This window comes from Populus alba, chromosome 8, assembly GCF_005239225.2.
Source record: "Populus alba chromosome 8, ASM523922v2, whole genome shotgun sequence".
NCBI classification, from domain to species: domain Eukaryota; kingdom Viridiplantae; phylum Streptophyta; class Magnoliopsida; order Malpighiales; family Salicaceae; genus Populus; species Populus alba.
In genome coordinates, this window is record NC_133291.1 from 292,395 (window position 1) to 304,444 (window position 12,050).

General features: G+C 37.1%; 1 protein-coding gene and 1 pseudogene across 1 annotated transcript; both read left to right on the plus strand.

Moving 5' to 3' along the window:
- Positions 1 to 4,108, plus strand: LOC118045087 (uncharacterized). The gene is made up of 2 exons (XM_035053616.2): positions 1 to 2,755; positions 2,853 to 4,108. Exons 1-2 carry the CDS (start codon positions 1 to 3, stop codon positions 3,209 to 3,211), a joined length of 3,114 nt encoding a protein of 1,037 aa, XP_034909507.1. The 3' UTR covers positions 3,212 to 4,108.
- Positions 4,109 to 5,101: 993 nt separating this feature from the next.
- Positions 5,102 to 9,165, plus strand: LOC118045088 (uncharacterized; annotated as a pseudogene).
- The last annotated feature ends 2,885 nt before the right edge of the window (positions 9,166 to 12,050 follow it).

Consider the following 12,050-nt stretch of genomic DNA (forward strand, 5'->3'; position numbering starts at 1 on the left):
ATGAGTTCTGTTTTGAATCATGTCTTGCTGTTATGCTGGTACTTTGTGTCTGCCTATACAGTGTCTGGCTTGAACTATGATGGGTCGACTCTGTTGTCACTCCTGAGGCAGTGGAATTCTGTGCCTCCTTCCATAACTTCAAGCTGGAATGCATCAGACTCGACTCCATGTTCTTGGCTAGGTATAGGATGTGATAGTAGAACCCATAGTGTAGTTTCTTTGAACCTCTCTGGTTATGCAATTTCTGGTCAATTGGGACCAGAGATTGGACTCTTAAAGCATTTGAAAACCATCGATTTGAACACCGGTAATTTCTCTGGTGACATACCCTCCCAGTTAGGCAATTGTAGTCTACTTGAGCACTTGGATTTGTCCATTAATAGCTTTACTGGAAAAATACCTGATGCCTTTAAGTGCCTTCAAAATTTGCAGTATTTGAGTCTTTCCTTTAATTCTCTCTCTGGTGAGATACCTGAGAGTCTAACCAAGCTTGAAAGCCTTGCTGAGTTGCTTCTCGATCATAATAGTCTTGAGGGTAGAATTCCTACAGGTTTCAGCAGTTACAAGAATTTGGACACCTTAGATATGTCCTTCAATAGCTTTAGTGGGGGTTTCCCTTCAGACCTTGGCAATTTTAGCAGCTTAGCAATCTTGGCCATTATTAATAGTCACTTAAGAGGTGCCATCCCATCTTCCTTTGGCCACCTAAAAAATCTTTCTTACCTTGACCTCTCCCAGAATCAATTGTCTGGGAGGATTCCTCCTGAACTTGGGGATTGCGAGTCGTTGACGACCTTAAACCTGTACACAAATCAACTTGAGGGAGAGATTCCGGGTGAATTGGGGAGGCTAAGCAAATTAGAGAACCTGGAATTGTTTGACAATCGCTTGAGTGGTGAAATTCCTATCAGCATTTGGAAGATTGCAAGTCTTAAGAGCATCTATGTGTACAACAACAGCCTTTCTGGTGAATTACCGCTTGAGATGACTGAGCTCAGGCAACTACAGAATATCTCACTGGCACAAAATCAATTCTATGGGGTCATTCCCCAAACTTTGGGAATCAACAGCAGCTTATTGTGGCTCGATGTCTTTGGCAACAAGTTCACTGGTGAAATTCCGCCAAATCTTTGCTACGGGCAGCAATTGAGAATTCTTGTTATGGGTTCCAACCAACTTCAGGGCAGCATTCCTTCTGATGTGGGAGGCTGCCCAACACTCTGGAGATTGACCCTCGAGGAGAACAACCTCTCAGGTACCCTTCCACAGTTCGCAGAAAATCCTATCCTCCTGTACATGGACATCAGCAAAAATGACATTACGGGCCCAATTCCGCCCAGCATTGGGAATTGTAGTGGTCTCACTGTCATTCGTCTTTCCATGAACAAGCTTACAGGGTCCATACCCTCAGAGCTAGGTAATCTTATAAACCTTCTGGTAGTGGATCTTTCATCCAACCAACTGGAAGGTTCTTTGCCATCTCAGCTGTCAAGGAGTTACAAACTAGGCGAGTTTGATGTGGGGTTTAATTCACTGAATGGCACAATTCCGTCAAGTTTGAGGAACTGGACGAGCTTATCCACTTTGGTTTTAAGTGAGAATCATTTTACCGGGGGCATTCCACCTTTCCTGCCAGAACTTGGAATGCTTACAGAGCTACGACTTGGTGGGAATATTCTAGGAGGTGTGATTCCTTCATCCATTGGATCGGTGCGGAGTCTGAAGTATGCCTTGAATCTCAGCAGCAATGGATTCGTCGGAAAACTTCCTTCCGAGCTAGGGAACTTGAAAATGCTTGAAAGACTCGATATATCAAACAATAATCTGACAGGAACTCTAGCAATTCTTGATCATATCCTTTCATGGGACAAGGTCAATGTTTCAAACAATCATTTCACAGGTGCAATACCGGAAACACTGATGGACTTGCTTAACTATTCTCCGTCATCATTCTTGGGCAATCCTGGCCTATGTGTCATGTGTTCTCCATCAAGCCGCATAACATGCCCCAAGAACAGAAATTTATTGCCATGTGACAGTCAAACAAGCAATCAAAATGGACTATCTAAAGTGGCAATCGTAATGATAGCCCTTGCTCCTGTTGCTGCTGTTTCTGTGCTTCTTGGAGTGGTTTACTTGTTTATCAGGCGCAGAAGATATAATCAGGATGTTAGGATCACTTCTCTGGAGGGCCCATCTGCACAACTCAACAAGGTGCTGGAAGTTACCGAGAATCTAAATGACAGACATATCATTGGGAGGGGAGCTCATGGAACAGTTTATAAGGCTTCATTGGGAGGAGACAAAATCTTTGCAGTAAAAAAAATTGTATTTGCAGGCCACAAAGAAAGGAACAAAAGCATGGTTAGAGAAATTCAGACCATTGGGAAAATCAGGCACCGGAATCTGCTCAAATTGGAGGAGTTTTGGTTTCAAAAGGACTACGGTCTAATCCTGTTTACTTACATGCAAAATGGGAGCCTCTATGATGTCTTACATGGAACCAGAGCACCACCAATCCTGGATTGGGAAATGCGGTATAAGATAGCTATTGGAATTGCACATGGATTGGAATATATCCACTATGATTGTGATCCTCCTATAGTGCATAGAGACATCAAACCAGAAAACATTCTTTTAGACTCTGATATGGAGCCTCATATCTCTGATTTTGGCATAGCTAAGCTAATGGATCAGTCTTCTGCTTCAGCACAGTCCCTCTCTGTTGCGGGAACTATTGGATATATAGCTCCAGGTAACATGTTCACCTACTGTTTTAAGCATCTACTTATTATGTTATCCTGCTAATGTATTTCTTGTAGAGAAAATCTAATCATCTTTCGCTTTCACAGAAAACGCATTTACGACAATAAAGACGAAGGAATCTGATGTTTATAGTTATGGGGTTGTTTTGCTTGAGCTTATAACTAGAAAGAAGGCACTGGATTCCTCATTTACGGAGGGAACAGCGGAGGGAACAGCTATTGTAGGGTGGGTTAGGTCTGTTTGGAACATCAGGGAAGACATCAACAGGATTGCTGATTCAAGTCTTGGAGAGGAATTTTTGAGTTCTTACAGCATCAAGGATCAAGTCATTAACGTGCTTTTGATGGCTTTGAGATGTACTGAAGAAGAGCCTAGCCAAAGACCCTCAATGAGAGATGTTGTCAGGCAATTAGTAAAAGCAAACGATCTTAGAAGAAGGAAGTGAAACTAGAGTACTTTTATTGACGGATTGATTCTATCAGATAGTGCGGTCCCTCTTCTCCGCATGTTTTTGTGCAGGGATCCCTGGTTTTTCAATCAATGCTCCTTAAACATTTCCATTTCTTGAGAGATTTCTTACAAATTGTTTCTTGTATCAGAGGGGTGATAATGTTTCCTTTGTATCTCAGAATTTTTAGGACGTTAGCTTTGGAATTTTGAACAAAATGACATCTTAGTTTGAATCATCAATCATGAATTCTTGATCACTCTCACTAACGTTGAGACTAGCTACCACCATATGACTACTGTTTTCATAAGATGAACAATATTCCACCTTTGAGTTGAGCAGATCATAGTCTCAATGATTTTGTTGAGGTTGTTATGCTATTCAATAACACATGGCAACTTCCTAGCAATTCCTCAGTTCATTTTGAATGTTTCTCTCTATATATGTACCAGACACGGCAAAACTTAGGCCAAATCCACTTGGGAAGGTAAAGTCGGTTTGAAATAAAAAATGGGGGCGATGCAAATATTTGATGTCCGAGACAAGCTGAGAAGAAAAGAAGACGCAAGATCATTATGTCCATGCTTGTGGAGGGCCAGTGATGGCAATGGATTATGATTCCCATTTATATTTCTGTTTCATCCCAATCTCCCAGAAAGTCAAGAGGAAGTTTTCCTGCGTTGTCTGCTCCAGACGACTGGTTCTTGCTCAATGATCTTTATTCTCACCACACAGTCTTGAATATATCATCATATCCAATGCGGGGCAAGCTCTCTGTATCTCAATGTGATAAGGGTCATGCTAGCTACTGTGCGTTGATGTCTGATGAAAATAATATACATCTGTGATTTGCAGACAGCATATATATATCATGTAATATTGTTTATAGTGATTCCCAGCATATATGTAGTATTATTTTGCATTCCAAATGGTGTGTTTGTTAGATTAATCTTCTAGCTAGTTGATGGGTACGATTTAGAGCTACCAAAAATCAAAAAAAAATTTGGATTAAAAAAGGCTCTAAAAAGATGTTGATTCAGTTTTTTATAAAGATTTAGGAAAAAGGAAAGACTTTGTTCTTGGACTAGACGTTGTCTTAGTCTTCTGTTGGGGTCAGGGTAGTTAGCTTAATTGGACATTTAAATATGTAGATTTTGGAGCATGATAAGTAAATCAAATGAAGCACACCTAACATGTGGGCTCATGCAGACGTTCCTGAAGAGTTTGTTTTAGTCGTATAAAAGAAACCAAATGCAGACTTGGCTTGGTGTCTGTACCTGTTCTCTTAGCTTTTTATGACAAGACAACAATGAATGAAACCTTAAATTAACAATAGCTTATATGTACTTGTTCTTGGCGTTCATTGCAGTATTATAAAACTGTTATTGAAGAAAAAGTTTGTGTCTTTGAAGCTTCTTGATGGAAGCTTTTTGCTTGTGCTCGATAATATTATTGAAAGAATCTTCGAATTATTACTTTTTATTTTATTTTCATGTGTTCATATTAAAATCAACTAAAAATATTAATTCAATATTTTCTTAATAAAGAATATTTTAAAAATCATTGTAGCTTTAATTATTTTCTGAAAAACATGGTGGCTACTAAACTAATTTGATTTTGCGTTTCAAAATGACTTATAGTTATTTACCAGATATATCGCATCCTTCCATAAATTTCCATCCCATATACCTCGTATGGCTTGGAAAGAAATGACTTATAGTTAAATACCAGATATATTGCATCACTATGTTGTGGGTTCATTTTTTCTTTTATAAAAATTTAAAATTCAAGAGAATTCAGTTCTATCACATATTCAAGAGATTAGGCTCCAATCTTGACACCAAACATAAACGCTTTTGAAACCGATGTTTATGTTAGAAAACTCAATGGTGATGCTCTTGTTTTTTTTCTAACACCCCCCTTTGAAGATAAGAAAAGAAAAGATCTTCGGCTCCAGAATTTTCTTTTTTTGCACGGTGTAAACCATATTCTTAGAATAAAATTATTCTAAGCCTCACGTTGAAATGGTTATCCATTTCTATCCCAAGTCAAGCCTTCGAATTCTCGGTTAATATGGTTGAGGAAGGAAATGATTTACTTCATGATACCAAAGAAAAGTTTAATGGCAGTTCAGAAAAATCCTTTTGGAAGTCAGTTTATGAGTTCAAACTGAATTTCTTCAGATATTTCATCTAAGTATGCAAGGGAAGGTACACCTATCTATCCCATCAGTGCTCTAAACACGTGTCCTTGAGTTTGCAGATGGAAAAGGTTTGTTTCTCTTTGATGTGAATAGCTGCTGCATCTCTCTCCAAATTCCTGCTTCTGATCACCAAGAAACTTTGTTTTGAATATTTTTCATATTCAAATAGGAATTTTATTCATGACCTCAAGGGTAGTGTTCTGGCCATTCTTTGGCATACATGTTTTTCTGCTCTTGTCTTTTCCTGGCTTGCACGTTCCTTGCTTTTCTGCTGAAGCCACCTCTAGGATTGCCAAGAATGAGACAGATCAACTGGCTCTGGTTGAATTCAAGACCCATATAACCGATGACCCTCTTGGTGTTTTGAGGTCGTGGAATAACTCAATACATTTCTGCCAATGGCATGGCGTTCTTTGCGGTCGCCGGCATCAAAGGGTCATTGCATTGGATTTAGGGTCCTATAAACTAGCCGGGTACATATCACCTCATGTCGGAAATTTAAGCTTCTTGAGACTATTAGATCTAACAAACAACAGTCTTAGCCAAGAAATACCACCTGAATTAGGCAATTTATCAAGGCTAAAATACTTGTATCTAAATAACAATTCGCTCAGTGGCGAAATTCCTTCCAATGTTTCCTTTTGCTTCAACCTCGTTCACTTTCTTGTTAATTGGAACCTGCTGGTAGGGAAAATTCCTGCTGAGTTTGCTACCCTGTCAAAGCTTGAGATGTTTTTCATTCATGCCAACAATCTCACAGGAGGAATCCCTGTCACGTTTGGTAACTTGACATCTCTTCAGAGATTTTCTGCCACTCAAAATAATATTGGCGGTAGTATCCCTGATACTATTGGAAAACTGGCAAATCTCACACATATCGCTCTCAATGGTAATAGGTTTTCAGGTTCAATCCCTCCTTCATTCTTCAATCTCTCTTCTATCAGAGATTTTGAAATTTCATACAATCAACTTGAAGGAACTCTTCCTTCAAACTTAGGCATCACTCTTCCCAATCTGCAAGGTCTTGGCCTTAGCGGTAACCAATTTACTGGCTCTATTCCTTTTACAATATCTAATGCAACAAATCTGGAATACCTTGCAAGCAACGGCAACAAACATACTGGATCAGTACCTACTTTAGAAAGGTTGAATAGGCTAGGGGGTTCTTAAGCTTAAGCTCCAACCATCTTGGAAATGGAAGAACTAGTGATTTGGACTTTTTGCGGTCTTTGCTCAATGCCACTTACTTAGAGATCTTGGCTCTAAATGATAACAACTTTGGTGGGATATTTCCTGAATTTATTGGGAACTCCACTTGGCTTAGAATTTTGTTTCTAGATGGCAATAGAATATCTGGAAGCATCCCAAATGGGATACAGAATCTTGTCAACCTGGAAATAATGGAGCTGTGGGAGAACCAAATATCAGGTGCTATCCCCCCTGAGATTGGACATCTTCAACAGCTAAATAGGCTAAGGCTGGAGAGAAACAGATTATCAGGTAACATTCCGTCCTCTCTAGGGAATCTGACTAGTTTAACTTCTCTTTATTTAGGACAAAATAATCTCCAAGGTAGTATCCCCTCAAGTTTAGGCTTATGCGAGAATTTGCTTGAATTGGATCTTTCTCTAAACAATCTGAGTGGCACCATACCCAAAGAACTTGTCAGCCTGTCAGCGTTATCCATTTTTATGAATTTGTCTCACAACCTCTTGAATGGTTCCCTTCCAGAAGAAGTTGGAAATTTGAAAAACTTGGGTGCTTTGGATGTCTCTGATAACATGTTATCTGGTGAAATTCCTACAAGTCTTGGCAGCTGCGTTTCATTGGAATTTCTACGCATGCAAAGAAACTTCTTATCAGGGGAATTGCCTTCATCTTTGAGGTCTTTGAAAGGCATTCGGATGTTAGATCTTTCTCGCAACAATTTAACAGGCCAACTCCCAAAATTTCTCGAGCAGTTCGACTTGCAGTACTTGAATCTGTCTTTCAATGATTTCGATGGTGAGATGCTCCTACAAGGTGTCTTCAAGAATGCAAGCGTGGTTTCAGTACAAGGGAACAGTAGGCTTTGTTGGGGTGTTATACCGCCTTGCAAGTTTCAGAATTCCACTAAAGGGAGACTGGCCCTTATGTTCAAGATAATAATCTCTGTCGTGTTTGGGGTCCTAGGAGTAACTGCTCTGTTGTCTACAGTATACTTCTGTTGGTTAAGGAAGAAAGGAAAGGGACCTGACTTGAGCAATTCAGAAAACTTGACTTTGCGACTTTCTTATCAAAGTCTCGTTGCTGCTACTGATGGGTTTTCCTCAGCTCATTTGATTGGAGAAGGCAGCTTTGGGTCTGTGTATAAAGGAGTGATCGACGAGTTGGGAACTACAGTTGCCATCAAAGTACTCAACCTTCTTCGACGAGGAGCTTCCAAGAGTTTTGCAGCTGAGTGTGAGGCCTTGAGAAACATAAGGCATCGCAACCTTGTCAAGATACTGACAGCATGTTCTGGTGTTGATTACAAAGGTAATGACTTCAAGGCTTTGATTTATGAGTTTATGGTCAATGACAGCCTAGAGAAGTGGCTACATCCAACTCCCATAACAGATGAGGTGAATGAGGCACCAAGGAGCTTAAATCTTCTTCAGAGACTAAACATTGCGATTGATGTTGCTTCTGCACTGGAATATCTTCACAATGACTGCCAACCACCTGTAGTTCATTGTGATCTCAAACCAAGCAATATTCTTCTAGATGAGGATATGACTGCACATGTTGGTGACTTTGGAATAGCCAGAATCCTTCCAGAAGCAGCCATGGACTTGTCCAATAATGTGACCAGCAGCTCTATTGGAGTAAGAGGAACTACGGGATATACAGCTCCAGGTATATACTAGATGCCATTCTTTAGCTTCTTATCTCATTTAGTTACTTCTTCATTTTACATTTGAACCTTAAAAAGATTTCATATTATGCTATGCAAGCATTAGTAAGAGCTGTAACCCTTCACATTCCTTTAAGTTCTAACTGTTTGCTTAGAACTGTAACCAAGACATACTTTCTTGAAATTGCAGAATATGGCATGGGAAATGAGGTGTCAACATATGGTGATGTTTACAGCTACGGAGTCCTTCTGTTGGAGATGTTCACTGGAAAGAGACCTACAAACGACATGTTCAATGACAGTTTGAGCCTTAGTAGGTTTGTTAAGGCAGCTCTGCCTGTGCAAGTCTTAGAAATTGCAGATCCAATACTTGTTCAAGAAGTGGAAGGAGAGACAAGTGTAAACACTCCTCACGGTCACAGAATTCAGGAGTGCTTGGCTTCAATATTTACAATCGGAGTTGCTTGTTCTGAGGAAATTCCAAGAGAAAGAAAGGGCATCAGTAATGTTGTTACTGAACTGCATTCAATCAGAAACAAACTCTGATGAAACTGAGAGGGGGTGGCAGAAACCATGAGAAGTAATATTTTCCAGTTACAGGTGACTGGCATGTTATCTTGTTTTACAGTACTAAAGGTTCCTGATTAGATTTACTTCTTTTACCAATATTTACTCCATTTATATGAATTTTGTTTTTTTACCCTCATTTCAGGTTGCACGAAGTAGATATTCCTTCTGCAGATTCAAGCAGCAGCAGCAGCAGCAATAATAATAATAATAATGAGTGTTATTCTGTTTTTAATTCCAACTACTAGCACTTTCTTTTCCTTGCTGAAATGTACTTGAATCTTAATGTTTTTCATGTTTTGTTTATCTTGGTGTGTGCAAATTACTTGTCAAACTATGTTACGTTACATAAAATTACTATCATTTGTTATTATGTCATGATAAAAATAATAATAATAATAATAATAAAAACCAAGAAAACATATCCTCGTACCTACTATTTTGAAGGTATTGTGGGAATATATTATATTATATTTGACTAGTGAAAAAAAATATTTAGTTTATTATAATATAAATATTAAAAATTATCCAATATAAGTCTAGAATGCATATAATTTTAAATTTATAAAATATATAAATTAAATTAAAGACAAATATATTTTTAACATAAATATAATAAAAAGAATACTGAAACACATACTAAGTATGTACATTCAATTTTTTATGTCTTTTCATTAGGATGGGTTCTTATTTGTATATTCTTATTCTGTATTTTATCAAACTCTTATTTGTAGAGACAACATAGTTTTTTATTTATGTGGAAGCTATAAATATTTTAATTTTATTTGTTATGATATTCATAAATGGTTAATAATATTATAAAGATTTAATTGCAATATATATAAATTAAAGTTTTTGGCATGCATTCTAATAATAATGCTCAAATTAAAAAAAAAAAAAATTTATTATTGTCAATGATGAATCAAATTGTCCTTATAAGACTTTATTGATTTGAAAGAAAAAAACCAAAATATAAAAAAAAATGAAAATATTAAAAATAAAATGAGAAAGATTGTGAAAAAATCTAAAAAAAATTAAGATAAAAACTCTATTATCCTCTTTATAGTAAATTTTAAAAGTTAAAAAGTTAAAAAAAATTAATAAGAATTAATTTATACTATTATTAAATTAGCCAGAATTAAATCTAGAAAAATCATGAATATTTTAAAATTAATTTCTAATTCATCCATAATTTATTCAAATATGTTAATTAAATAAATTTGGAACATAAATAACAAAAATTAACTTTAAAACTGTCATGAAAACTGATATTTTTTTGTATCTATTTTCATCTCTCCAAGTAACCATGTATATATCTCATAAGTCCTGAAAGAGTAACTAAACCGCAAGATGCTCTCCTTTAATCCTTACCCTTTTTTCCTCTTTAAAACAAATGGTTGATCCTGACCTTTTCCTTAACTTTCTTGTGCAATATTGACATTTAGATGGTAGCCTTCACTCGTCTTCCATGTGACTTGTGTATTAAAACAGTGTGTTTTCAAAGAAAATTTGGCATTGAGAATAATCTAAGACATTTAAGATCAAATATTTAATTTAATAGATCTGTAACCTAATTGAACATTTAGCATAGATTAGGGACTAAATTAGGTTTCCTTGTGATATGAAAGTGTGGCAGAGACGAAGCTTCCCGCCGACCCTTCACTCGTCTTCCATGTGACTTCTTTTCTTTTCTTTTAAGATGGGGACCCGCCTTGGCATCTTCCTTGTTCATTCATTCATGAAGGCCTCCCAGGAAACTGCCTGACAGGTCCTGGAAAGAGGCTTGCGAAGTTGCATGGCGACTTCCTAGCAATTCCTCGGTTCATTTTGAATGTTTCTCTCTGTTTATATATACCAGACACGGCAAAACTTAGGCCAAATCCACTTGGGAAGGTAAAGTGGGTTTGAAATAAAAAATGGGGGCGATGCAAATATTTGATGTCCGAGACAAGCTGAGAAGAAAAGAAGACGCAAGATCATTATGTCCATGCTGTGGAGGGCCAGTGATGGCAATGGATTATGATTCGCATTTATACTTCTGCTTCATCCCAATCTCCCAGAAAGTCAAGAGGAAGTTTTCCTGCGTTGTCTGCTCCAGACGACTGGTTCTTGCTCAATGATCTTTAATCTCTCCACACAGTCTTGAATATATCGTCATATCCAGTGCCGGGCAAGCCCTCTGTATCTCAATGTGATCAGGGTCATGCTAGCTTCTGTGCGTTGATGTCTGATGAAAATAATATACATCTGTGATTTGCAGACAGCATATATATATATATATATATATCATGTAATATTGTTTATAGTGATTCCCAGGTAGCTGTAATGCTTGTTATGGTATATGAACATCAACTGGCTTCGTCATCAATGTCACAGTGTTCCCCTGCATTCAAGCGCAGCTCATCTTCAAATTTTTATAATGTTAAGGTTGGGATATGAATTAATTTATAACCACCGCTTTTATAATCCATGCGTTCTGGAGATTTGAGGAATTTTTCGCCAATTTAGCTCCCAGTTTATTGTCTTTTCTTAGGGTTTATATCAAGTAGTGTTTGGTATTATATTAGACAGATTTCTCTCAAGTATTCACACATGGTTTTTTGACACAGCCATAATGGAAGTTAGATCATGTAGTTTCTCGCAGTTGAGAACTTTGATTTTGAACTAAAAGATGCTTAACTGAACTCTTCGTTACGTTGCTTAGCCCCTGGGAACAAAAACATGAGTCATAGAAACCCTTTTATTTCAGCAACAAAAAGTTGTTGTACGTGCTTAATTTTTGTATTTTAAAATATTTTTGAAAAATAAATATCCCTTTTGATTTTTTTTCAAGTGAAAAACATTTAAAAAACAACTATCATACTCTTAAATTAAGATAGATTTCAAGATTAACAAAAGTTATTCTAAAATAAAATTTAAAAAAAATGTATCGCATTACGAAAAAAATACCATGCACTAATAATCTTGAATGTAATGGGGGATCTTAACCATATAAATGAAAGGGGTATGGAATTTGAAAAAGGAGCTAAAGAATGAGAAATTCTCTATAATTTTTTATTATTATTATTTGGACATTTAAATGGGTCATAGCCCAAATCTAAGTTTGGGCCTTCTTCCACTCTCATAACTTAAAATATAATTCTCCCATATATTAACGGCCTAGATCACTTATCCCTTAAAAAGCCCTTCAC

Bases quoted from the DNA above. Each gene is read 5' to 3' on its own strand.
- LOC118045087 (XM_035053616.2), top strand. From the start codon at position 1: ATGAGTTCTGTTTTGAATCATGTCTTGCTGTTATGCTGGTACTTTGTG. The intron at 2,756-2,852 runs GTAACATGTTCA...TCGCTTTCACAG, and splicing joins TATTGGATATATAGCTCCAG to AAAACGCATTTACGACAATA.